The sequence below is a fragment of the Rhizophagus irregularis genome, chromosome 26, assembly GCF_026210795.1.
Source record: "Rhizophagus irregularis chromosome 26, complete sequence".
Lineage (NCBI taxonomy): Eukaryota > Fungi > Glomeromycota > Glomeromycetes > Glomerales > Glomeraceae > Rhizophagus > Rhizophagus irregularis.
In genome coordinates, this window is record NC_089454.1 from 273,250 (window position 1) to 301,118 (window position 27,869).

Below are 27,869 nucleotides of genomic sequence, written 5' to 3' on the forward strand. Positions count from 1 at the left end.
CCCACATTCTTATTGTAATTCGAATGCAAAATTCGATAAATTTTATTGGTCAGTTAATGTTAATCATCATGTGAAATCAAATATTTTTTTTTTAGTCATACTCAAGTTTCACAAACCCAATTATATTGCACTATACGTCATAATTACACATCTTAATTACAAAAAAACTTTTTGTGTCACTTATCAGTCCAATCAAAAATAAATAAACCGGATTTTGAACAGGCATAACACGAGATTATATTTAAACGGTACGGTAACACTATTGGCTTTAGCCTTTAAGCAATGTGACGAAAATTATACCCTACCTCCCGCTGTCAACACCTTCTTCACCAAGAATATTATATTCTTTGAGAGATGTGTTAATATCTATGACGAACAACAACTGGCTAATTCCTTACAACCATCCAGTATAAAGAGGCCTGTAAAATTTGTAAGTATTTTGGCCATTCTGTAAAAAGTTGCCCCAATTTAAAATCGCAGTTTTGATGGGGTAATTATTGTATACGCTGCTGGAAAGCTGGGCACAACAGTAGTGAATGTAAAAATGAACTGGAGGTCGTGCCGTTCAACGAAGAGTTTCGTTCTCCAGAAGAAATTGTAAATTTTTTGATTTATAAATAGTTTATTTTTTTTAAAAAAAAATTTTGAAATTTTTTTTTTCTTACGAAATTTACCATGAGTTGCTGGTAGCAGTGGCAAATTTCGAAAGTTTATCTGGGCCGTGGTGGCAGGGTGAACTTTTTTTTTTATACTTTTATTGTATGAAATATTTTTCAATTTTTACAACCTAATAAAGAGTTAACGGACATTTTTTGAATATCATCTTGAATGCCAAATTGATATGGTGATAATGTTAAATTCATATTGCAGAAAATATAAAAAAAAATTGTTCAATATGGAAGTCAGTAATTTGATGGATCAGTGATGTCAGAATCAACATCGGAAGTACATATTGAAAGATCACGTCGTATTTTGATAAATTTATTGATGTCGCGACGTTATAACCAGAAGTACTTGGAAAATCACAGTTAACTGTGTAGAGGCTTCCATTAAACGAGAAAAATTTTTCATGTGCTGCGTCATTGCTCCTCTTCCAAATTAATGATTTCTGCTTGTCTGGTTGATTGAGATTGTTGTCTCCTCTTCAAAATGTGGACACCTGGGCAATATTGTAAACGAGGTAGTTGTTCATCCTCATAAGGATATTGCAATCGAAATGGTCTGTAATTACGTCCAAATTCAGGATAATATTGTGATTGAGGTTTATAAATGGATTGTTGTTGCCGTTGATATTGCTGATGATGTTGTTGTAGATGTTGTTGGTGAAGTTGATGTTGATGTTGCTGTTGCTGTTTTTAAAAATAACCTTCACGATTAACTCAATTTAATATTTTATTATTGTATTATAAAATCCAATATACTAATAAAAATGATTTGATTTATTTTAAAAAAACACTGCATGATATCTTCGTGATATCGGTTTGTAATTGTAAAAAAATTATCTAAATGATATCGCCGTGATGTTTCATAATTGTACCAAAAAAAATCTAAATGATATCGCCGTGTTCGATTCAGTTAAAGAATGTGAATGAATGTTCGTTAATTTTGGTTGCAAATTTAAAGTTTTATTTTGGCAATAATGTTATACAATAGAAATAAAAATGATAAAGAATATACTATCTACCCGTCTTCTTTTAGATTGTGAAAGTAAAAAAATATATATATATATATATATATAGATACAAAGAAAAAAATTATTGTTGTAGTAACAATGATAATTATAATCATTTGAGCTGGTTTTTAAAATGATGGTTTTTTACATAGATTTTTTTTTTTAAAAAAAAAAGAAAAATTTGTTTTATAAATTTACATACGAACCTCTCATCAAACTTCAACACACGACCAGATACTTTACTTTTCTACGCTAAAAATTTAAATTGAAAAAAATCTACATAATATATATTATTTTTTTCGCTTTTTAGTAGATTTCTTTGATTTCGGCTTTGGTTCATCCTCAGAGCTGGAATTTGAATCATCATCATCATTATTTTCAATTTCATACTTTGATAAATCAATCGAAGAACCAATATTATATCCAGATAAATTGTTAAAAATATTATTAACCGTATAAAGGTTTCCGGTGTGAGTAAAAAAACGGTCACGTGCATCACTGTTATAAATTTCTAAACAGTGGAATCCAAAAAGAATTAAATTTTTAAGCGAATTTTCGTTTTCTTGAGATATCGGCTTGTCTGAAAATTTCAACCAAAGGTTGAATATTTCTTCAATATGACGACCTTTTAAGTACGGCTTGAAATCAAGACTTTCGTCTTTTTCTTTACGTTTTTGATAAGTTTCATATCTAAGCTTGATGTTATCCCATAATGTATTTCTCCAGTACGACCAGGTTTTACAAAAACTTTTTGCTACATTATGTAATATGTCAGGATGATCGTTCATAAAAGTTGGTAACAATGACGCTAAGAAATCTTCTATAATTTGATTATTGTTGCTTTTATCTAAGTTTCTTGTTCTTAGGAATAATGATTTTAATTCGTTAATCACTATTATTCTTAACCACTTTGGGATAGAGTTTTGCAACGATATAATATTAGAAATTCTCTTCTGGTTATATGATATATTTGTATCACGATCTGTGAACTTTTCAGGAGAATTTGCATAAGGGCGAATCGATGTTGGATATCTTCGATTCTTGAAATAGAATTTTGGCAGCTGTAAGCCTGAGCTTAAGAGTTCTTCTTCCATATCATTCCTAATTTTTAAAGAAAACATTGTTATATGAAGATTACAAGATGATAAATATGAAAAAAATATATTTGTTACATTGGATTCATCCGAGGGAGAGTTGAAGATGTAACAGAAGGTATAGCAATACGAGAAGAAGTACTAGTACTACTTTGAGTTATAAGAGGAATTTCTTCCAAGGTATCCCTAATTTTAAAAAACATTATGTTAATATGAAGATTATAAGATTATAAATATGAAAAAATCATATTCGTTACATTGAATCCGTCCGCGCGAGGAGTTGGGGCAAAAATTATTCATAATAGATGTACGACGATGGAGGGAAGCGCTTCGTACTTCACTAACGAACTTGCCTCTGTGGATCATCTGCTCGATTTGATCATGTAAATGTTCGGGGAGCGTCGTGGCAAAGCGTTCTGCAATAGATTGTCGGACATAAACAGGATTAACGGCTCTGGGACATGATGTCCTCGATTTGTAGAAATAGTGTAGCGAGTAAATTATCTATATGATAGAAATAACGTTACAAGTTATTGTTCTGTTATTGAAGATTTCTTCAAATACCGAATATTATAATAATACAGACCAATTTCTTCATCAGAAAGTAATTGTGTTGAAGGATGCTGCAAGTGTTGTGAGGAATACGAGGGGTATGGAAGCTGTTGTTGTGACGAGGGGTATGGAGACTGTTGTTGTGAAGAGGGGTATGGAGACTGTTGTTGTGACGAGGGGTATGGAGACTGTTGTTGTGACGAGGGGTATGGGTACAAGAGGTATGGAGAATGTTGCCGTGACGAAAAACGTTGAGAGGGATATGGATACTGTTGCTGTGACGAACGTAAGGAAGGTAAAAGTTGAGATGATTGAGATAAATATTGTTGTGACCATTGAGGTTGAGATTGCGATTGCGAAGGCGATTGCGAAGGCGGTTGCGAAGGTTCCCGAATGCTTAATAAGAGAGCTCCGTCTATGACTTTCTTTTTCTTGTACAGGCTTATTACGATCTTGAGAAGACATTTTTTGATAATGGTTTCTATGAGTTAAAAAATGTGGGTCAAAAAATTTTTTCAATTGAATTTTTTTTTTTATTTAAATAATTTTAATCTTACCACATCGATGATCGAGTAAAAATACGGTTAATTTCGAAAATAAAAATTATTTTTTGCCATTGATCTATTACATCGTGTAATACAGATTTTTTTAAGGGAAAAAAAATCTGATTAATTATTTAATATAATGATGGATATTGTGATTAAATCATGAACAAGTAATTTTTTCATATCGTGATTATATTACTTTTTTTCCTTAAAAAAATCATACGGTACAATAAAAACAATGGAAAAAAGAATTTTTTTTTCTTTTCGAAATTAAATAGATTAGATTGAGTCAATAATTAGACTTTTCTTTTTTTCGAAATTAATCTCATCATATGATTACGGATATTGTAATTAAATCATGATCGAGTAGAATCTTTTTTCAATTTTTCTTTTTTTTCTTTGTGATCGAATAAAATTCCATATCGTGTTTATACACCTATTAGCAAAAAAACTTTTTTTTGCAAAAAAAAATTGTATTGATATTGGTTTCCTAATAACACTACGGGTTCCTTGAACCCTCTCAAGCATCTAAAGTTAAACTCTCTCATAAACACAGAGAGCGCAACTTACCTTAATATGACATGAATACTAAATATGCTTAGTAGTGAGAACGAAAAATTAAATTTTGGGGATCAACAAACTGAAATGGATTTTAACACATGAATCCTTCAGATGAAATTACTATGTTAGTAGAAAATTCAGGAGGTGGAAATAAACAGTATAATTATAATTTTGCTTCGCCACAATAACTTTTTATGATGGTAACAATCGTTATATAATTTTGATTATTTTCTACATGACCAAAATAAGTATATTGTCTTTTTAACAAAATTTTTTAAGATCATCAAAATATTATTTTGATATTAGCAACTGAATGTTGGAACACATGATCGGAAATCTGATTCTTCAATAATTTAAGTATAATACTTATACGAAAATTTATAGCATATTTTTTTTATTTTATATTATAGTGTATTATAAGTTTATTATATTATTATTATCATAAAAAAAAATTGTGACCCGTCTTGCATAATTGCGCTTCTTCACTCCAATGTAAATAAAATGTGATAAAAGATAATTTTTTTATTATAGTACCTAATATCATAAAAACGCTAACATTTTATTTATTAGGGATGATATTGAAAAAAGCTTGTTGAAGCTGGATTATCATTACCATTAAAATATCTGGAAATTTGATCATTTTTCAAAATTTGATTTGACGAATCGTTCAAGTACATCGTTCCTAAATAATGGCTTCAATTCGCCGAAAATTATCTTTCTAATCCACTTCGGTAGTGATTTGTACGACTCAAAAAGCAAACGTGCCATTTGAGCTTGAGTAATGCTGCCTGAATTGTGTGGATCGATGAATTCTTTTTAAGGATACGCTGACGTGTTACAAATTTATAATAATTTGCGTAACGTCCTTTGGAAGAAATTAGTAGAAAGGTACATTAAATATAAAAATAGTAAAGAGAAGATTAAGCCGAATGTAAATCTAAAGAATCGACAAATTAAGGAAAATACTAACGGAGGAGAATGAGAGCGCACTTAAAATCTCATCATCTTTGGGTTTTATTGTATTGAGAATTTATAAGATGCGCACGACAAATTTTTCTCATTTTACGGAAGCCTTTTCACAGTTACTTGTGATTTTCCAAAGCTCTTCGAGATATAATATTGCGGCTTCTATGGATTTATCAAATTTTTATGTAGTCTTTAAATAATAATAATCATACACGTGATAATACAGTGGCCATAAGTCACACGCTCCTGGGTATAATTTCATGGGATGGTTTTTTCCCGAAGGGAAAAACCCTGAACTACTGTAGTTACTGAAACAGGAATTATACACGAGATCTTTACGTTGTACTAAACTAATTTTGACGACAGTACAATTGGACAATTTCCAAAATTGTTGAATCCCAATAATAAATAACATCTTTTTTCGATAAAAAAAAAAGGTAATTTTCTTTTCATTTAATAATGGGAAAACCATCATTACATTCTAGGAAAACGGCCTGGCGTAGACAAAAAAAACGACAATATAAAAAATTTAAACAAAAAGAAATTGAAATATCTGATCTCCAGATACAGCTCCAGGATTTCCAAAAAGCTGTTGAGACAGCCGGTGAACATGTGATTTCCAAGCTAGACAAAACTGAGCGTGAAAATGCAAATCTATTGAAGTGGATCGATATTTTTTCAAATCAAATCTCAAGTCAGGAAGAAGAGATATATAAGCTTGAATTAAAGAGTTATTTAGCACAATCATCATCGTCTCTGTCATCTCCACCACAGCCACCATCATCATCATCATCATCATCACAATTGTCACCGACATCTTTTAAAAAGCATGGATGAGTACTTTAAACATAATCAAGTTAGTAATTTTTTAGGTATTGTGCAATTTTTAATGATTTTTATTTTTATAATTAATGAATTGTTCTCATTTTTTAGTAAAAGAAATCTAGTAGTTCATTATTTTTTTTTACTATTCTCATTTTTTTTAAATAAAAGAAATTTTTGTAATATTGAAATAAATACATAAAATAATCAAATTCGTATTAATAATATATCGTGTAAAATATGTTTTATTTGCCAGTAAATAATAAAAAAAAATATTTGTAAAGGTTTAACTGGGAAATTTTCGCCTATCAGGAGGATATGGGGAAATTTTCGCCCGCTAGAACTCTACGATAATAATCGCCATAAGGTATACATAGTAATCGAACCAGAGACCCGCTGCGATGCGGATTTCCTATCTCAAACTACTCTACCACATGCGATTATCTGTTTAAGGGATATTTATTGATTACTCTTTATTACTAAATTACTGGATTATTGATTGTGCTATTCCCTAATAAGGTTTGTACGATCACTGTAAGACCTGTTATGTATGTATATATACATGTTAATTGTTACTGCGTTAAGAGATTGTTAATTTTTTTTTTATCAAAAATTAAATGAGAAAACGATTACAGTTATGATAATTGATGATTATAAGGTCAAGGTTACGATAAAAAAATAATTTTTAGAGAATGACATAAATAACAGATTAATAGTTATATTTTAGCGTCAAATTGTGTTAGTGAAGTTATTACGACATTAACTTATTAACTTGTGAAGTCACATTCTATAAACTTTTAAAACAATATGATATATTGTAATCTTTATTATAATAAAGGAATAAAAAACATATCAATGTTATCACGGTCTTTTATGTGATATGTACTGTATTTATGAAAAAAGATGGAGTTTTAAAGAGCTAGCAATGTTTCTTCCGCTACGGGAAGGAATTTCTAGATCTTCTGTAATAACATCTAACTCCTTAACCTTTTCTTTGATATTTGCGCTTTCAGTTTCAACCCAGACTATTTTGAAGCATTTTCTGGAGAATTCTATTAATTTATCTAGTGAAGTTTCCGATAATTTTGTAAAATCGATGGCTGAAACGTATCGGCTTAAGATTCTCTTTAAAACCACCTCACGTGATATGAAGTTGTTTACTTCTCGTCGGTAGGATCTGAACTTTCCGTATATTCACTTTAATAGAAAAAAATTTTAAATCATTAAATCATTGTAGTAAAAACAACATAACGATATGAACGTATCGATCACCTTTCTACAATTTGTCGAAATTCTTTTACTAATGTTGAAAGTACATTTTTCAATTGATATCGATAGTCGGAAAATGATTTACGATATCGTTTGTTAATTGACTTCGCCACGCTTTGATAAGCATCATGCCCAAAAATTTTTTGTGTTATTTTATCAAACGCATGATCGGGCGGATTTCTAGTTCGCAAAAAAAGACATTTCATTTCTTCGTCAATAAGACGATAATTATCCTAAATAGTAATAATATCAATAATACATAATACATCAGTAATTCTGCTGTGTAATAACGATTGTTCTTAATTGGTAAGAATGTAACAACCAAAATAAGAAATGGACTTTACGTTGTCAGATGATGACGAAGTCGAGGTGGTTAGTGGCAAATTTGTTGATGGCTGCTTCGTCGAGACATCAAGCATTTTGTTTGCCAAATGTAGCACACTTGGATGTAAGACCAACCAATTGCAAATTTGCAATTGATTGGTCATTGCGCCAAACTGAACCGGAATTTCTTCTTCACTCTCTAGAAGTAATATTAAATGAGAATAAAATTATATTCATTAATTATGTTCAGATTTTATGTTTTACCGCTTTCATCATTTTCATTTTCTTCTTGTTCTTTATCTTGCTCTCTATCCTCTCCCTCTCTCTCTATCTCTCTCTTTCTCTCTTTCTCTTTTTCTTCTTCTTTCTTTTTCTCTTCTTTCTTTTTCTCTTCTCTCTTTATCTCTCCTCTCCATCTCTTTCTTCTCATTTTCTCTTCTTTCTTTTTCAATATTTCTTTCTTCTTGCTCTGGAAGCATATCTTCATTATAACGAAGTAAATTTATTTTTAAATAAATTCGCAGAAATATCATTTCAATTGAATAATAAAACAATTATTATAAGGTATTTACCCAAAATAATTCTTTCAATATCATCATCTTGTCTATTATTACCTTCTCCAATATCTACATCTTGTCCATGTAAATTATCTTGTTCATGTTCACTTCCTTCCTCTCTCCTTTCATCTCTTTCCTTATTATAATCACGTGAAGAGTTGGCAACATATGTACGAATAGTTTTTGTAGTCTTTGCAGCTTTTGTTGCCTTGTCTTTTAGGTATCATTATAATAGTATTAGGCGCAATTACTATATAAAATTTCAAATCAAAAATATAATTTTATTACCTTTTCCTGTTACTCCTCTGCGTTTAGTCATGATAAACAAACAAGATGGTACTTATTGGTATTGTGCTAGTAGCAACGTAAAGAAATAGGTGATTCCTGACGAAACGAATACAGCATTATCTTTATTTATTTATAGAGATTTCTCCTAATATTAAGAAAAAATTACATCGTGACCGCAGCACATAAAAGGAAATTGGGTTAGCATTCTCGAAAAAAACGTTCATGGTTACATTAAATCTTGGATAGTTGATCGGAAGAATTTGTTAATGGTTACATCGATTCTTTATGAAGAAAATTTTGGGAAAATTTGATGTCTTAACGGTTACATGTAAAGAAATTATATATGAGTATCGTAACCGTAGGACATAAACGGAAATTTGGCCAACAAAATTTTCAAATTATTGGAATAATTGATCGGGAAAATCCTTAATGGGTATATTAGCTCTTTGTCGCAGAACATTAATGGTAATTTCGAGCAATATTAACGGTTACAAGTAAAGAAGCTATATATGAATATCGTGATCGCAGGACATAAACGGATTTTCGGGATAATTGATCAGGAGAAAAAATTTGTTAATGGTTACATAATCAGGGTTGAAGAATTATACTGTACGTACTATATTATGCTGTCCTAATACTTAAATAGAGTACATTTTTTATATGTTTAATATATTATATATTTATTTTAATAATTAGGATTGATAATAAATTATTAACTATTCTTTTAATCTTAATAGAAAAAATATTATATTAAATATTTAACAGTGCAATATTAATGGGCAATGGAAAAATTGCGGTTACATGTAAGGTGATCGCAGGACATAAAAGGAAATTTAGATTCAGATTTGGGGATAATAAAAATTATTAATGGTTACACATTGATTTTTTATCTGCAGCGCATTCGATAGAATTCAGGGGTAATCTGAAAAATTTGACAGAAATATCGTGATCGCAGGACATAAACAGAAATTTAGATCAAAAAATTGATCAGAAAAATATTTGTCAACAGTTCTGTTGATTCTTTATCTGCAAAAGATCTTTATCTGCAGCACATTGGTGGAATCTAGGGTAATGATCTGAAAAATTTGATATGAATATCGTAGTCGCAATAAATAAATAGAACTTTAGGTCAATAATTGATCGGAAAAAATTATTAATGGTTACATTGATTTTTTATCTGCAGCGCATTGATAGAATTCAGGGGTAATCTGAAAAATTTGACAGAAATATCGTGATCGCAGGGGACATAAACGGATTTTCGGGATAATTGATCAGGAGAAAAAATTTGTTAATGGTTACATAATCAGGGTTGAAGAATTATACTGTACGTACTATATTATGCTGTCCTAATACTTAAATAGAGTACATTTTTTATATGTTTAATATATTATATATTTATTTTAATAATTAGGATTGATAATAAATTATTAACTATTCTTTTAATCTTAATAGAAAAAATATTATATTAAATATTTAACAGTGCAATATTAGTGCAATGTATACAGTAAATTAATGAATTTTGGGCAATGGAAAAATTGCGGTTACATGTAAGGTGATCGCAGGACATGAACAGAAATTTAGATCAAAAAACTGATCGGAAAAAAATTTTGTCAACAGTTCTGTTGATTCTTTATCTGCAAAAGATCTTTATCTGCAGCACATTGGTGGAATCTAGGTAATGATCTGAAAAATTTGGCATGAATATCGTGGTCGCAATAAATAAATAGAAATTTAGATCAATAATTGATCGGAAAAAATTGTTAATGATTACATTGATTTTTATCTGCAGCGCATTGACAGAATTTGTTACATTAATTCTCTATCTCGGAATTATTTTAAAAAAAAACTTTTACAAGTTGTTGACCCAAATTTCCTTTTATGTAGTGCAGTCATGATATCACAGTCGTAATATTATAAAAAAAATTACTTTGTACTTTTTTCCCAAAGAATTCAATTGATATTTTTTTAAAGTTTGACTGTCCATATCTTATCAGTTACATATAAAAATACCACATCTCAGATCAGAGTTTTTAGATTTCTAATAAAAAAAAGTTAGAAAGAAAATGTCCTCTCCCAAACCTAGTAGAGAAGAAACAGGTATAAAAAAAAATACCTCATATTAATTCATTAAATAACGTATGATAATATTCATATAATTTCTTTCATATATAGATAATACGATATTGATCTCGCTAGACGATCTAATAAAAGAACAAACCCGATTGAACGATCTTCGCCAAACCAACATTAAAAAGAAACGGCAACGTCCATCTCGTAACAACCGAACGAAGACCATGGGAGACTGGGCTCAGATGGTGAAAAAAGTATGATCATTTGATTCTTTAATATTTTGTGATAATTTGAAATATTTAACACTTTAAAATTATTTGTTAGAATTGATATTGCCATTATATGAAGTTATATCTCATTACAATACCGCACAATATTACTATATTCACCTTCTTTTCAATTTATTTCAATAAAAAAATAAATCTTATGTAATTTTATAATTGTATATATCCGTAAAGCTCACCACTAGTGATTTTATCATAATAATTGATCGTAATAATTTAAAATCATAAAAATCAAAATTTCATATAAACCGGAACACGAATTGCTAACAATTTTTTTCTGATCATTTGTCTTGTCTAAATGTGCTGCGATCACGATATTCTTAAAATGTAATGTCAATTTTTCAGAAAAGCTTTGTTAACCCAATTTCCGTTATGTCCAGCAGCCTATATAAATTTCTTTATATGTAATCGTCAAAACATCAATCAAGAGCTTTGTTAACCCAAATTTCTATAGTTACGATGTTGTTCATTATATAATTCATTAACAGTTAATGTAACTAACTATTAACGAATTTTTTTTCCGATCAATTATCCCAAAATTTGATGATCTAAATTTCCGCTTATATCTTGCGGTCACAATATTCATATAAATTCCTTTATATATAACCGTTAAAGAAGTCAACTCATCAGATCATTGCCTCAAAATTTCGTCAATGCATTGTAAGTAAAGAACCAATGTAGCCATTAAGAAAATTTCCCGATCAATTCAAATTTCCGTTTATGTCCCGCGGTCACAATATTCATACAAAATTTCTTTGCACGTCAATTTTAGATCATTTTACCAAAATGTACTGTGGACAAAGAACTAACGAATGTAACCATTGACATTTTTTTCTGATCGATTTTCCCAAAATTTAAGAAATTAGTAATCTAAATTTCCGTTTATGTTCTGCAGTCACGCACGATATTCATACAAAATTTCTTTGCATGTAACTGTTGTTAACACGTCAATTTTAGATCATTTTCCCCAAGATTTCCATTAATGTACTGTGATCCAAGAACTAATGTAACCATTGACATTTTTTTTTCTTGAAATTTCGTGAAATTCGTAATATAAATTTCCGTTTATGTCCTGCGGTCACGATTTCATACAAAATTTCTTTACATGTAACCAGATCATTGCCCAAAATTTCCGTTAATGCACCACGGACAAGGAACTAATGTAACCGTTAAGAAATTTGTTAACCCAAAATTTCCGTTTATGTGCTGCGGTCACGATACTATGATATCCAATTGAAAATATTATAAAAGCAGTTAATGAATTAAATACACAAACGCGCATGGACATTTTTTAAATTTATGATTTTATTTCATTTTATTATTCCTTATTATAATTATTGTCATAGCCATGTTACGAAATAAACCTCGAAAAGCGAATATTGCTGCAATACCTTTTCGTATCCGTAATAATTTTAGAAGGTTGCCCAACAGATTTTTATTATCGGATAATGATGACAATGAAAAAATGGTACAAAAAGATTTTGAAGATGATAATATTAGTGGCGAAGAGTATAATGAATATGGCGACGGAGATGATGATTTAGAACAACGAAGTGATGATGATCATATAGAACAGCGAAGCGATAATGGTGATGATTTAGAACAACGAAGCAATGATGATCATTTAGAACAACGAAGCGATAATGATCATTTAGAACAACGAAACGATAATGATGATGATTTAGAACAACGAAGCAATAATGAAGAAGGTGATACCAACATGATTTCAACATCATCAGAGAATGAAACAGAAAGCGATTATATAATGTCCTTAGAAAGTGATGAAGATTATGAAACAATGTCGTCAGATAATGAAGAAAGACATGATTCTGATATCTCAGAAGAAAAGCTATTCGTTGATGAAGCATTGGCTAAAGATAAGTTACCATCTTTTGATGGTGATTTTGCTCCATATTTTCAAAATTTAACTACTGCTGCCTTATTTTGTTGGATTTATAAACATAATATTTCAACAAATGCATATGAAGATCTTGTTGACATTATCATGAGACCAGAATTTAATAGAGATCGTATTGTAAAGAATATTCGGAGATTTCGATCATGGAGGGAGCGTCTTCCTCTTCCCTCAATATCAGCAAAATCTATCTCAATTTCATCAAAAAAAACACCATCAACTTTAAAGGATTCAAAGATGGCATATCAACTTTCAATAAGTGATATCATTTGGAATGTTCTTAACAACCCATCACTATTAAAGGAAATGTATTTTGGTGCTGGTGTCGATTCAAAAACAAAATCTGAGTACTGGCATGGTACCTTATGGGCAGAGTCACCTCTTTTCGGTCAAGAACAATTAATGATATCAGGGGGTAATTATTTATTAAATGCAAGCTGATGGTAGAGAGGCGAAGCAATAAAGTACAAGAGACTAACACTTTTTTCATATGTATATAATAGAGATATACCAATGCGGCGATTTTGTTTACTATTACGATAATGAGCGAAAACTTGGCAGATTGAGAGCGATATTATTAAATGAAGAGAACCAACAGTATCGGCTGAGAATCCAAAAAGTTCTAGATTATAGTGACTTGCCTGGAAATTTTAAGGGAGAATTAAAACAAAATCGCTCTCTTTTCGGAGAAGTTTGGTTACAAGATGAACCATTCTTGACAATAACAACATCACAAATTTCCGAAAAGGTTGCTGCAGATACACTACGAATTACCGAAATACTTTATAAACATCATACACACTGGCGCATTCGTGATGCAACGTTCTCTTATCAACATCCTTCAGAATATATTTCCATAAGGCAGCCACCATCTCCAACAATTCCGGTTTATAAGCTGTTTTTGGACGATATACTACGATGATTTTGGAACATTTAGGAATGTTTATCATTCGTTAGGAGGTGTTTATGTGCAGTTTGGAAATATGCCTGCCCGTCAAAGAAAGTTGCTCAAAAATCACTTTGTTCTCGGGTTTGTTCCTTTCGGTGGTAATTTCAATGAATTCATGTTGCCATTCATTTCTGAAATGAAAGAATTCGAACAAGGAAAATTAATGGAAGTGAATGGCCAAGATGCTTGGGTGATAGCCGGTTTAGGTGTCGTAACTGCTGATTTACCACAAGGGAATGACATGTGTGGTGTATTACGACATAATGCCAATAAAGGTTGCCGCACTTGTACAGCCTCTCGAGAATCACTTACCAACTTCTCTCAGGATGTACCAGCAACATCAAGATATCATCACATCACTGACGATCAATTTAAAGAGATATTTGATGAACCTGCTACCACAAGGCAAAGACGACTTTGTACTGAGTTCGGACTAAGAACAAGGCCTAGCATTTTGGATAGGCTGCTAAGAGAAAGGCATCTACAGACACCTCAAGATGTATATCATGCAACTGCTGGGAAGATTGGACGACTTCTTAAATTAACGTATGATCTTAGAATTTAATTAACTTTAGCTAGATATGTAACGAACAAAATCTTTTAATAAAGCTTTTTGATTTCCACAGGTGCGAATTATTTTCACAAAAAGGAGAGGACGAGTTTATCAAAGCCTGGAAGAACTTAGAGAAACCAAAAAAATGGTCTCGTTTGCCAAATCCAATTAGCCACAATGCTAGTTTCATGATGTCTGACTATCTTAGGCTCGCTATGATAATGCCTTTTATACTTAATAGTTTTTTAGAATCATCAAGCTTAAAGGAAAATGAATCCAGAAGCATTCTGCGACGAATTCAAGAATCACGCATTAACATGGCGAAAAATGTAATAATTGCTTGTTGGGTATATGTAGCAAAAACAATGAGGATAGTTTTTGAAAGCAAGTTTACATTAGATTCGTATGACGAATTACAAAAATGCCTTGAAGAAGAAATGAAAATTCTTCCAAAGGTACAATTATTCATAATTCTTATATAATTTTTTATTTTTTATTTATCAATATATAAAATATTATTTAATAATGTGGCTTTAGGTTTTCCCTGAATTTGCTAACTTACCAAACCTGCATATCAATATCCACTTGCTGGTGCATGCAAGGACTTATGGTACTCTTATAAACACTCAAGTTGGTATCAAAGAGATGGTGCATCAGATCTTTAAAGCAATGGTACCACGAACAAATTGCAAGAATGTCGAGCTAGACTTGTTAAAGCGGTATACTACGCTCTTTGCAATTCGTCATTTAGTAGATGGAGGCGCAGATCAAAGATTATCACAACCTTGTAGAGGTTTCGCTACTATGTCCTCAAATTTTAGAAATTTATTGACTAATTGGTATATTACTGAAGACAAGGTATCGAAATGAACAAGAACTGGAAGGAAATGAAGAAGGTTTGTATTACAATTTTATAATAATAATATTTCCGCAATTATTAACGTATTTTTATTTTATATAGCGATTTCATCTCCAGTGGATTTTATTACAAATATTATCTTAAAGAGGAGCTTATCCCGTCAGGATCGCGAAAATATCATGAAAAATTTGCCAAATTTCAAATCTGAGCTGCTTCTTTCATTTATGGACATTGGACAAAAGTCAGCTCTTATATATTCTCAAATGAGCTGGTATGAATTGGCGACATACACTATGGAAGAAAGCGATGGCGTATTTTCCAAAGTACATCTTCATATTGGTGACGTCGTAACAATACACGAGGAAGACAGTGGTGAATGTTATGCGATTATAAAAGGGATCTTCAAATACAAAGGCAATGATGATAAATATTATGCCTTTATTACTATTGATTGATTTGACAATATTAACAGAATTCACAACGTATTGAAATGTCCTCTTTTTCGCATTCAGACAAGCCAAGACATTCGCTGGAGAAGAATCTTCCCGATATCAATAATTGACCACGTACAGAAAGTTCACTTTGTCTATGATACGAAAATTGATTTGTGGATAAAAAATAATTATTATTTTACGGCTATATAGCTTTATTATGCAGTACAATGATTCTTTTTGGTATATTTATTTATGATAACGTGATTTATTAAATAAATAAAGATAACGATATCGTTACGATATCGTTTGATATCGTATTCATGAATTTATTAGGCACGTGACTTTGCAATTTTTATCCAATCAAATCATTGTTTGTTAGACATGTTAAACATTCGCACGATTATGTTTACGTCTACATCTCTCTATTCAATTTTTTTAAATTTTTTTTTAATACCGAAAAACATTTTGACAGTTTTTGTTATCAACAGTATAATTTATTCAAAAAAATATATTCATATTAACAATTACAGTCAGACCACTGTATATGCGTGTCTATTTTTATTCCGGCGTACGACAGGTACATATTCTGCTCTCGCTGGGTTATGTTAAACTATCTTTGACATTTATATAACGCGTCAAAAATAATTACGCGTTCAGTTTTAATAGTTTTTACCTTTTTATAATAATTTTTTTTTCATATCAATACCCAAAGAAAAAGAATAAAGGGAAAGAAGAAGAAAAAGAAAAAAACCATTGTGAAAAAACGAAAAAGAGAAAACAAAGGAACGAAAAGAAAGAGAGATTATCCTGAAATTTTTTCACAAAAGGTACTACTGTACTTGGGGGATCATTCGAGGGTTTTTTTTTCCGTGATGAAATGCACCATTTTTAAGACCTCTATATGGTAGGCCGTATCATGGAGGCAGGGTATGCACATAGCGAAAGCGCCGTGCTCCTATGTAATACTTGGGATCTTGTGGTATCAGAAGGTAGTGGTGATGTATCATTGGTCATAGGCAGTTGGGTGCTAATGGCTGACGACCTAAGGGACACTCTAATGAGGTAGGCCCCGCCGGATGAGCTCAACCCACTTATTGCATTTTTTGATTCTTAAGGTTGAAAATCTTGGTCAAGTGTTCTGAGGCCAATTTTTATTTTAAAAAAAAATTTCGTTTGATTTCTATAAATGCAGTACTTTAATTTATGCATCTTTTTTAGGATTAACAACCAGCATTTGCAATGACTTTAATAAATCTTAAGAACTATCATTTAATTAGGTTGGTTTGTATCTTCAACTCCTGTATTTTCTCATGGACAACTATATGTTGCATGTTCAAGAATAACATCAAGAAAAAATTTAAATAATTAAATTTTTACTTTATTTCAAGTTTAGGTTTTAACCATTAACTGCTAATGTAGTTAACAGGTGAATCCTAGTAGTATTTAATATTTGTGACGAAATCCGATAATGTTGTGCGTAACTACTCCATTATGTTATAACGATATCGTCACGTTGGTTTATGTTAACCATCCGGGGAGAGAGAGATGTGTCTAATTTACCAGGTACGATCGTATCTTTAATTTCGCAGAAACTTGCACCATAATCCGTGTACTTATTAATTTAACAATTGTCACAAAGTTTCGATACAATATTAGTGTCATAACAGTTAACCATCTGGAGAGAGAGAGATGTCTAATTTACCAGGTACTTATCTTTAATTTCGCAGAAACTTGCGTTGTATGTAATACAGACTCTTGTCAATTCAGTATTTGGTATAATATTAGTGTCTTATGTTAACCGTCGGAGAGAGAAGTAATTTACCAGGTGCGTCGTAATCAGGAAACTTACATCAATTCAACATTTATAATATTATTGTCATACCGATATTGTCGCATTGTTTTATGTTACTAGAGAGGGATGCGCCTACATAATTTACCAAGTACGATTAAACTTCGCAATACTTATCAATTCAACAATTGTGAATCAATAATGACAGAACGTGACTACTTCAAGCTGTAATAACAATGATATCGATACGTTGTTTTTATTTTTCATTTTGACCATCATAATTGCATATTAATAATATATACGGCATTATCAATTAATAAAAATTATTGAATGTACTAGTACCTACGGTTCACAATTTTTTCATGACCCAAAATTCTTGTCAAATATCATCTTGATACTGTGTAAATGTCGTCCTGATATCTTAATAATATTTTTAAATGAAATAATATTTTTAAATGATATCGTAACAGTACGGTTTGATAATTATATCGATACATTTTCAACATCATCGCAACATCTTCACGATAATATCATGATTTTTAAATGATATCGTAACAATACGGTTTGATAATTATATCGATACATTTTCAACATCATCGCAACATCTTCACGATAACATCACGATTTTTAAATGATATCGTAACAATACGGTTTGATAATTATATCGATACATTTTCAACATCATCGCAACATCTTCACGATAACATCACGATTTTTAAATGATATCGTAACAATACGGTTTGATAATCATAACGATACATTTTCAACATCATCGTAACATCTTCACGACGACATCACGATTTTTTTGAAGATATCGCGACGATATAGTTATGATAGTCTTAACGATACCTTTCCAACATCTTCGCGATATTAAATTACGAAATCAATATGATATCGTTCTGATATCAAAATGTTACCGATTTTAATATCGCGAAGATGTTGGAAAGGTATCGTTAAGACTATCATAACTATATCGTCGCGATATCTTCAAAAAAATCGTGATGTCGTCGTGAAGATGTTGAAAATGTATCATTAAAATATTGTGGCAAATTTGAAGATTTCAGCAAAGTAATTTATTCCGCCCAAGAATATAGTAATGGGACGAGGCAAAATATCTTGTTTAAAATATTTAGAGGAGATATTACATTAGAAGAGATTTGAAGTTTAAGTAGATGGAAGACGGAAATTCTTGTAGATTGGACAAGTGCACCAGTGGATCCCGTAGATTTCTTTTTTGACGATCCTATAGCAGGAGAAATCAGAATTAACTCATAAACCAACAAGTGATTAGACGACTGAATTACGATACAAAGCGGTTAGAGACAGTGATCCTTGCGTATTATCGAATAGAAAAGGATATGAAACAGGCGATGGAGAAATTTAATTCAAATATGTCACGCAGGACCCCGGATATCTCCAAAACAGGTCATAAGTCACACTTTCGGCAGATTGGCCCATTTTTCAGGGGCTCAAAAAATCGTTTTTTGTAAATATCTCGGCATCCAGTGGTCCAATTTTGATGAACTTTTTTTTAAATTGTAGAGCTAAATGAGGGCTACAAAATAAAAAAAGTTCATTAAAATTGAATTACTGGATGCTGAGATATTTACAAAAAACGATTTTTTGAGTTTCAGCAAAAAGGGGTGTTTTTGGCCAAAAGTCCATTATGACCTTTATATTAGATATCCGGGGTCCTCGTCACGCTTAATGAAACTAAGGAAATGGACCAGTATCTTGAATGGAGGTCAACGCGTTGATAAGACGGAACAAGCAATAAAAGATAACAAGCCTCTCTTTGGGAATATTAGGGACAAGCATAATTTGGTTTATGAAGGAAAGACACAACCAAGAAATATGAGGGATAACATGTTAGCAGATTGAGAGTTTAACGAGCTGAGTACATCGAGCAGATTACCAATAAACGAATAAGAGACGGTAAAGCCGATAGAAGATAATGTTGAGAATATGAAGTCAATGGATCATATTGATAAAGAAGAGACGCCGTCTGTTGAAAAGACTGATATTACAGATAAAGAGTGGGATATTTTAGAAGAATATTATTTTGGATCACAAGAGTTGAAAGATTTATTTGATGAACGAACAATTCTACAAAGTAAGACTCTTACAACAGCTTCCAAGTGATGTGCAGATGATCAGGAACTGCAAAACAAGAACTAGACCGCTTGCAAGAAGTAGAGACAGCATATACAGATTTACTGGAAAAACTGATGAACGCTAAGAAAGAAAAGGCAATGGAGATAGAATCCAAAAAAACTGGATCAAGAAAAACATTGGATTAAAGAAAGAGAGAAGATCGATAAGTTTAACAACGTGAACAAGTCATGCGGCCAAAGGTTAGCACCGCTGGAGGAAAGAGTTTACGAACGGATAAATGACAATTATAAAAGAGTATTAGTTATGGATGATCCTAAAGCTAAATCGAAGTTTTTAGCAGTTGCACGGAAAAAATAAAAAAATTACAAAAACATCGTAAAATAGGTAAAAATCAAAAATATTAGTAAATTAGGTAAACGTTGATTAGGATAGTTTAAATAGTTATAGTTATAGTTTATTCACATAAGTATAATGGTATATAGGGTGCGTTAGTGTACTCTAATGTATAGATTGATATTGTATTATGTTCCTTTTATATACTAAATATACAATAAAATTATGCGTTTACCAAAAAAAAAAAAAATTTTATAAGAACATTCTTTTACTTTCTTTTTGTAGATTCTAGACAAAATTGGAGTTGATAAAGGAGAGAGTTAGAGGTAATTCAAAATGGGGGTTGGGTCGTCTTAATATAAGAATACTTAATAATATTCATTTTTTTTTCTTTTTGTAGAAACACGTTACAGGTCTTTTGATGCACCTAGGTAATTCAAAGTGTGGTTGAGAGGATTATAATTTTAATATAAGAACATTTAATTTTCTTTTGTAGATTTCAGATCAAAACCTTGGAATTGGAGTGAACATATAGGATATATAAAGGAGAGACGAGGGAAGTAATAATCCAAAGTGGGGGAGAGTATAATTCTGACATAAGAATATTTAATAATGTTTTTCTCTTTTTTTTTCAGGAACTGACATTATGACACATTCCTGGATCTGGAGGTAATTCAAAGTAGTATAATTTTAAAATAAGAACGTTTAATAATGTTCTTTCACTTTCTTTTTGTATGTTCAAGATTCCCGGAATCTTAAAATTGAGTGGGTATATAAAGGGAGGGAACTGGAATTTTTTTTTGGTTTAAGAATGGTATCAACATTCCTTTTTAATAAAATTCAAGACTGAAATCTCAAAATCCCGAAACTCTAGAACTGGGCACTGGTCGAAAACAAAAAAATCGGACATATGGAAAATCAGCTAAAAATCAGACCAAAATCGACTGACATTACAAATCGGCACATCTGATTGATGCCAATCAGACAATTTAATAAAAATCCAGCAAAAAATCATCATATTTGATTGACGGCTGATTGATGCTAGTTGAAATCAAAAAAAAAATCAGACAAATGGCAAATCAACCTAAAATTTGCCCAATATTCAAATATGCACTTCCAATTTATGGAAAATTGACAATTCAATAAAAATTCAATAAAAATTCAGCAAAAAATCATTATATTTGATTGATGGCTGATTGACGTTGGTTGAAATTAAAAAAAAAAATCAGACAAAATGGCAAATCAACTTAAAATTTGCCCAATATTCAAATATGCACTTCCCATTTATGGAAAATTGACAATTCAATAAAAATCAATAAAAATTCGATAAAAATCCAGCAAAAAATCATTATATTTGATTGACGGCTGATTGATGCTGGTTGAAATCAAAAAAAAAATCGGACAAAATGGGCAATTCAACCTAAAATTTACCCAATATTCAAATATGATACTTCAGATTTATGGAAAATTGACAATTCAATAAAAATTCAATAAAAATTCGGCAAAAAATCATCATATTTGATTTACGGCTGATTGATGCTGGTTGAAATCAAAAAAAAAAAAATTGGATAAATGGCAAATCAGCTTAATATTGTTTGATTTATAGTACTTTTATATCAAATTAACACATTAAAATTCAATAAAAATCAGTAAAATTCGGCAAAAAATCCATATTTGATTGATAATTCAGAATATAACAAATCAGCTAAATTTTGGTTAAAATTGAGCTAATATGTAATACAATTCAGATCAATTTAAGAATGAATCAACCAAAAATTGACTTAATGATTTGTGGTCGAATCTTTTCATTTATTGGAACAGATTTTATAATGAATTCGTATTTCAATCCAAAGTTTTTGGTTGAAATAGCTTAATTTTGACTCATATGATTTTCTGAAGTTCTTTCTGAATTTCTGATCATGTTTCCAAGAGTAGTTTTTATTACGATCGGGCTATTAAAGTTTAAATAAAGCATATTCAAAGTTTTCGACTTATGCAATTATTTTAAAGTTTTTTTTTCATGATCTGCAGTTTGCAGATTTTTATTTGATTTAGATCAGATGATCGGATCGGATAGTCTTTTTTACTTCTACCGGTTTGGATGAAGTAAAATGGAGAGTTTCGTAGCATTTTGTTATGAAACTTGGATTTTTTTTAAAGAAAATGTTATATTAACGTTTTCTTTTATTTTGGAAGGGTTTGGGTGGTAGATGGTGAGTTTTGTAACCTTTTAGGTTACAAACTTAATTTTTTATTTAAAGTTTTTTTACTTTATTTTTTGTAGGGACTTTGGTTCCGAAGTGGACACCAAGTTCCCAAGTAAGTTCCGAAAAAAAAGTACAAAACTTTTATTTAAAAAAACAATTTTAACGCTTTTTATATATATATATTGTAGGGACTTTGGCTCTGACGTGAATAGTTCCCAAGTAAGTTTCGAAGAAAAAGTTCAAAACTTGTATTAAAAAAAAGTTGGTTTTTTTTTTTTATTTGTAGGGACTTCAGCTCCGACACGGATACCGAATTTCCAGCATTTCCAGTTCCTTCAGATAAGTTTCGAAAAAAAAAATCAAAACTTATTAAAAAAAAGTTAAAAGTATTTATATTTTGTAGGGATTTGAATACCCAAGTAAGTTTCAAAAAAAATTCGAAACTTTTTTTATTTAAAAAAACGTAGTTCAAAACTTTAATAAAAAAAAAAAGAAACTTTTGTTTTTTTCTTTTTTGTAGGGACTTCGGCTCCAACTTGGTACTGAATTCCAGATACGTTTCGAAAAAATGTTTCGAAACATTATTATAAAAACTTCTTGCTATTTTTTATTTTTGTAGGAATCCCCTTCGGACGGGTAAGTTTTGAAGTTTTAATAACTTCGAAATTTTGAACTTTTTGTTTAAGAAACGGTTTATTAATCGTTTCCTTCCTTTTTTGTAAAGTTCGGCATCTCCTTAGTTAGGTTTTGGGGCGAGTTTGGATATGAAAAAGATAAGTTTCATAATTTTTATGAAACTTTTTCTTTAATTTTTTTTTAAAGGAAGCGTTATACTAATGCTTCTTATTTTCTTTTGTAGAGTTCGGGACAGGTTTGAATATGAAAAAGGTGAGTTTTGGGATGAGTTTGAATACTGTTACAAATTTTTTGAAGGAAACGTTGTACTAACACTTCCTTTTTTATTTTGTAGGTTCCAGGTCAGGTCTATGGTAAGTTTCGTAATGTCTCGTTACGAAACTTTTTCAATTTTTTTTTTAAAGGAATCGTTATACTAACGTTTTCCTTTTTTATTTTATAAGTTTCGGGATGAATAGTGAAAAAGGTGAGTCTCGTAACATTTTGTTACGAAACCTTTTTTTAACTTTTTTTGGAAGGAAACAGTTTATTAACGTTTCCTTTTATTTTATAGGATTCGGACAGGCTTGGAAAGGCGAAATGGTAAGTTCCGTTACGAGACAGTTTTTTTTTATTAAAAAAAAAATTAATATATTTTTTTATTTTATTTTTTTGTAGGGACTTCGGCTCTGACTTGATACCAGATTTCCATGTAAGTTTCGATTTTGAAACATTAATAAAAAAAAGTTTATTTTAAACGTTTTTTATTTTTTTGTAGGAAATCGGCTCCAATTCAGATACCAATCCCATTCTACAGGTAACGTTTCGATTTTCAAAACTCGAAACTTAAAAAAAAACGTTATTTTAACATTTTTTTCTTTTTTTTCTTTTTTTTGTAGGGAATCGGCTCCGATTTGGATACCAAGAATCCCAATAGGTAAAATTTCGAAGTTTCGTTTTTCAAAACTTAATAAAAAACGTTTATTTTAACGTTTTTTTATATTTTTTTTTGTAGGAAATCGGTTTTGAGATTTTAATACCGGATTCCCATGTAAGTTTTGAATTAACTTTACGAAACTAAAAAAAAATGTTATTTTAACGTTTTTTATATATTTTTTTTATATTTTTTATAGGAAACTGACTCCGATTTGGATACTGAAATCCCGCAGGTAAAGTTTCGAATTTTCGAAACTTTATTAGACTTAATAAAAAAATGTTTAATTTTAACATTTTTTTATTATTTATTATTATTTTTTTTTTTTGTAGGGAATCAGCTCCGATTTGGATACCAAGAATCCCAATAGGTAAGTTTTCAAAAATTTGAAACTTAAAAAACTTAAAAAAAAATTAACGATTTTTTTTTTTTTTGTAGGAAAATCGGCTCCAAATTGGATACCGAAATCTTGCAGGTAAAGTTTTTAATTTTTCGAAACTTTACACAACTTAATAAAAAAATGTTTAATTTAACGTTTTTTTATTATTTTTTTTTATTATTTTTTTTTTGTAGGGAATCAGCTCCGATTTGGCTACCATTCCCACAGGTAAAGTTTTGAAGTTTCTTTTCAAAACTTAATGAAAAAACATTTATTAACGTTATTTTTATTTTTTCAGAGTATGGTAAATCGAAATCTGAAACTTGAATCGAATTCCAGGTAAGTTTCGAAATAAAATTTTCAAAACTTTATTTAAAAAAACTGTTAACTTTTTTCTTTTTTGTAGGCTGACATGGGTGGCAAAATCTCCTCGGTCAGGTTTCAGGATGAGTTCAACGTGGCATTTCGAAGGTAAAATCGAAAGATTTTATTAATTTACAGTATCTAACAAACGTTACTAATGTTCGTTCTTATTTTTTGTAGGGCCGGAAAGCCGAAAGACAAATTTCGGTCTTCCATTCCGAAGGTATAAACCAAAATTTTTTATTTTGTTTACTCTATTTTAACGAACGCTAACTAATGTTCGTTCTTACTTTTGTGTCAGTGAAACACTTAGGGCGGCATTTCGAAGGTAGAAAAATTTTTTTTTCTTTTTTTATTTACACGAAATGTTGAATAACTTTTGTTTATTTAAATTTTTCTTTTTTGTAAGTACAGAAATCTGAAAACAGATCCTGAACTCCTTGATTTTTTTTTAGGTTTTCAGCTCTCCAGTTTCTGTCTATCTGGATGGAATTTCGAAGGTAACTCTTCGAAATTCTATGTTTTTTTTTTCTTTTTTTTATTTGAACGAAACGTTACTAATGTTTCAATTTTCTCTTTTTGTAGGACCAGAACACGAAAGTATGGTCCCGGGCTCTATTTCGAAGGTATACCCTTTGAAAATTATTTGTTAATTTTATTTTATTTAACGAACGTTATACTAATGTTTGTTTTCTTTTATTTTAGGTCCCGAGTTCCCATTTTGAAGAACTTCAAAGATACACACGTCAAATGACCAAAAACAGGCAAAAAAAATGGCTAGAATTGCATAAACTATTTGCAAATTTATATAAACTATTTACAAATAGTATAGGTTAATTCGCAAATAGCCAAAAACAGCCAAGAATAGCCAAGAATAGCCAAGAATAGCCACTGCTTTTCGTGCCATTTTTTTTGCCAATTTTTAGCATTTCGACCTGTGATAAATATTTCAAAGTTCTTTTTTACTTTTTTTAACGAATGTTATACTAATGTTCATTTTTTTTATTTTAGGTTTCAGGTATTCAACTCTCTGTTAAATTTATGGACAGAATAGGTGAGCTTCGATGTGTTTTTTTTGTTGGTTTTTTATTGAATTTTGGTATTAACATTTTACACTTTTTTTGTAGATTTTCAGTTGAATCTTCTTGGTTTATGAGTAAGCAAACGAGATTCTTCATTATTTTTTGCCGAAACGTTATCATTAATTCTTATTTATAGATCTTTTGACTTTAGGTCCAGATGGATTCGGATTTTGGAAATTGTAAGTTTTTTGCACATCGGTATTGAGCTTAGAATTTGAATTCAGTAAGTTTCGCAATGAATGAAACTTGTTTTTTTTGGCTTTTTCTTTATTATTAAAAATGCTTTCTAACGTTTCCTTTTATTTTGTAGGAACAGACTCTGGCCATGGTAATGAAATGTAAGTCCATTGGGGAAGAGCTTTTTCGATATTAACTTAAAGAAACGTACTAACGTTCCTTTTTTCTTTATTTTGTAGGAATTGTAGACATTTTTTTGCGGAATTCAGATTTTTAGATAAAAATGGTAAATTTGAAATAATTTATAGTTGAGTTTCGAAATGTTATTAGTTGATGATGATTTTTTGCCTAATTTTTTATTAATTCTTTTTATTTTTTATTCATTAGGTTAAAAATGGCGAATTTAGAATGACATATGTGCCGATTTTTGGAATTAGTCTAAATTAAGATTTTTATAAAAATTTAATATTTTAGTAAGATTAACATTACACAAATCTAAATTAAATATGTGTTACATATTTACGTAACTCAGATTTAATAAAAAATAAAAAAAATTTTTTTAATCAATATTCAAAAATAACGGTAATAACCACTTCTTTTTCCCCATCACTCCCATCACTTTTCCATCATTTTTCTATTCACTTTTATTAAATATGACAAAAAAGTTTATAAGCAAATATAGCAGTTATTTTTAAGTGGTAAGTAAAAGAAAAAACTTAATATTTTATATACATAGATAAGACATATTTTTTCATAATTTTTAGCTTTAATTTATTGTTTTTTCTTTGTAAAAAATACATGCAAATAAAAAATAATTATGATGTAAAATAGTTGTAAAATGAATAATAAGATATTCTTTTTTTTCAAAATAACTAATTATATATTTGTTTTTTATCTTTTAAAATTATTTTATTAGATTTATTCTACTAAAATCCTTAAATTGCAAATAAAATCTTTTAAATAAAGTAAAAGAATTTGGGATTCTCTTATGAAAGCATTTTTTGGTAAGAAATAAAATTTTCAGATCGGACTTTATGCAGGTGACAAAATCGTGCATTATTATTCCTGGAGATATGCTAACGTCATCATTTTACATTCATTTGAAAGCTGAGAATTTGCTCTATCGTAAGAATCAAAGATCAGGAAAATTGGATCACTGGATGAGGCGTAATTAACGATCAAAGTCAAATCAAATTTAAAAATTAAAAATAAATATATTAGACGTAATTATTCACAATCCAGTGATTCAATTCATTCGATTTTAGGCTTATTAGATAGACCTCAATTTTCTCTTTCAAATGAATATAATTTCATTCGTGTAGCTTGCATCTACAGGTATTTAATAAATTTTTTTATATCAGATTTTATCAAACTTATAAAATTTTATATTAATAATATAATTGATGATTCCTAAACATCTACATATAATAAACGAATTATTTTAAATTTATTTTAAAGATAAAAGTTGGCATCACCTTAGGGAGCAAAGATCATTCAAATTGAATCACTATATGTGAAGTAATTAATGATCAAATTTAGATAAAATTCAATAATATACTGAACGTGATTACTGAACAACTAGTGATTCAATTCACTTGATTTTAGATTCATTAGATAGATCTCGATTTTCTCTTTCAAATGAATGTAAATTTATTTGTATAGCTTATTTCTACGAAGAATTATCAATGATTTTGTCATGAGAGTTATATTTGATCTTTTAAATTTTAATGATATCTTATATTAAAAAAAAATTAAAAATTATATAATTAATTAGTTTTTTTTGCATTATCTGGTATAAATTTATTATTCTTATATAAATGATAATTTATATTTGCTTTAATAAAATTATTTTTGTGTAAAAAAATTAGATTCCAAGGATCGGCCCATATGATTTATTATAGGTATTATAGATGTATTTTAGATTAGAAATAATTAAGGAATATATATATATTAAATGTAATATTTAACAATAATAATGTAATTTGAAATGTCTAATAAAAATCGAATAAAATTAAACTAAATTCGGAAAAAATTATTCACATTCAATCTAAAATTTGCCATAATTCAGACAAAATTCATCAACAATTCAGAAAAAAATTATCTAAAATTTGCCGTAATTCAGACAAAATTCATCAACAATTCAGATTAAATTCAGAAAAAA

General features: G+C 29.7%; 9 protein-coding genes across 9 annotated transcripts; 5 read left to right on the top strand and 4 right to left on the bottom strand.

Moving 5' to 3' along the window:
• Positions 1-1,079: 1,079 nt before the first annotated feature.
• OCT59_017226 (uncharacterized protein) lies at positions 1,080-1,788 on the bottom strand (the record flags this gene model as incomplete). The annotated part of the gene is made up of 2 exons (XM_066137350.1): positions 1,080-1,349; positions 1,771-1,788. 2 exons carry the CDS (start codon positions 1,786-1,788, stop codon positions 1,080-1,082), a joined length of 288 nt encoding a protein of 95 aa, XP_066003945.1.
• A 174-nt stretch (positions 1,789-1,962) lies between these two features.
• On the bottom strand, positions 1,963-3,880 carry OCT59_017227 (uncharacterized protein; the record flags this gene model as incomplete). The annotated part of the gene is made up of 5 exons (XM_066137351.1): positions 1,963-2,773; positions 2,845-2,952; positions 3,116-3,220; positions 3,331-3,759; positions 3,876-3,880. 5 exons carry the CDS (start codon positions 3,878-3,880, stop codon positions 1,963-1,965), a joined length of 1,458 nt encoding a protein of 485 aa, XP_066003946.1.
• Positions 3,881-5,849: 1,969 nt separating this feature from the next.
• OCT59_017228 (uncharacterized protein) lies at positions 5,850-6,227 on the top strand (the record flags this gene model as incomplete). Its single annotated transcript, XM_066137352.1, has 1 exon — positions 5,850-6,227. One exon carries the CDS (start codon positions 5,850-5,852, stop codon positions 6,225-6,227), a length of 378 nt encoding a protein of 125 aa, XP_066003947.1.
• Positions 6,228-7,369: 1,142 nt separating this feature from the next.
• OCT59_017229 (uncharacterized protein) lies at positions 7,370-8,292 on the bottom strand (the record flags this gene model as incomplete). The annotated part of the gene is made up of 4 exons (XM_066137353.1): positions 7,370-7,409; positions 7,485-7,714; positions 7,826-8,004; positions 8,070-8,292. The coding sequence occupies 4 exons, from the start codon at positions 8,290-8,292 to the stop codon at positions 7,370-7,372; spliced, it is 672 nt and encodes a 223-aa protein (XP_066003948.1).
• Positions 8,293-8,339: 47 nt separating this feature from the next.
• OCT59_017230 (uncharacterized protein) lies at positions 8,340-8,681 on the bottom strand (the record flags this gene model as incomplete). Its single annotated transcript, XM_066137354.1, has 2 exons — positions 8,340-8,575; positions 8,651-8,681. 2 exons carry the CDS (start codon positions 8,679-8,681, stop codon positions 8,340-8,342), a joined length of 267 nt encoding a protein of 88 aa, XP_066003949.1.
• A 3,671-nt stretch (positions 8,682-12,352) lies between these two features.
• Positions 12,353-13,841, top strand: OCT59_017231 (uncharacterized protein; the record flags this gene model as incomplete). The annotated part of the gene is made up of 2 exons (XM_066137355.1): positions 12,353-13,334; positions 13,423-13,841. 2 exons carry the CDS (start codon positions 12,353-12,355, stop codon positions 13,839-13,841), a joined length of 1,401 nt encoding a protein of 466 aa, XP_066003950.1.
• A 163-nt stretch (positions 13,842-14,004) lies between these two features.
• Positions 14,005-14,903, top strand: OCT59_017232 (uncharacterized protein; the record flags this gene model as incomplete). Its single annotated transcript, XM_066137356.1, has 2 exons — positions 14,005-14,414; positions 14,495-14,903. 2 exons carry the CDS (start codon positions 14,005-14,007, stop codon positions 14,901-14,903), a joined length of 819 nt encoding a protein of 272 aa, XP_066003951.1.
• Positions 14,904-19,468: 4,565 nt separating this feature from the next.
• Positions 19,469-19,803, top strand: OCT59_017233 (uncharacterized protein; the record flags this gene model as incomplete). The annotated part of the gene is made up of 2 exons (XM_066137357.1): positions 19,469-19,616; positions 19,682-19,803. 2 exons carry the CDS (start codon positions 19,469-19,471, stop codon positions 19,801-19,803), a joined length of 270 nt encoding a protein of 89 aa, XP_066003952.1.
• A 2,358-nt stretch (positions 19,804-22,161) lies between these two features.
• OCT59_017234 (uncharacterized protein) lies at positions 22,162-25,863 on the top strand (the record flags this gene model as incomplete). Its single annotated transcript, XM_066137358.1, has 28 exons — positions 22,162-22,164; positions 22,236-22,270; positions 22,347-22,377; positions 22,562-22,577; positions 22,679-22,697; positions 22,778-22,794; positions 23,018-23,046; positions 23,129-23,147; positions 23,253-23,260; positions 23,348-23,376; positions 23,452-23,485; positions 23,552-23,590; positions 23,673-23,710; positions 23,907-23,942; positions 24,040-24,077; positions 24,146-24,182; positions 24,281-24,314; positions 24,385-24,425; positions 24,493-24,557; positions 24,630-24,672; positions 24,751-24,777; positions 24,864-24,949; positions 25,035-25,075; positions 25,155-25,281; positions 25,461-25,467; positions 25,577-25,605; positions 25,683-25,710; positions 25,842-25,863. 28 exons carry the CDS (start codon positions 22,162-22,164, stop codon positions 25,861-25,863), a joined length of 978 nt encoding a protein of 325 aa, XP_066003953.1.
• Between the last annotated feature and the right edge of the window lie 2,006 nt (positions 25,864-27,869).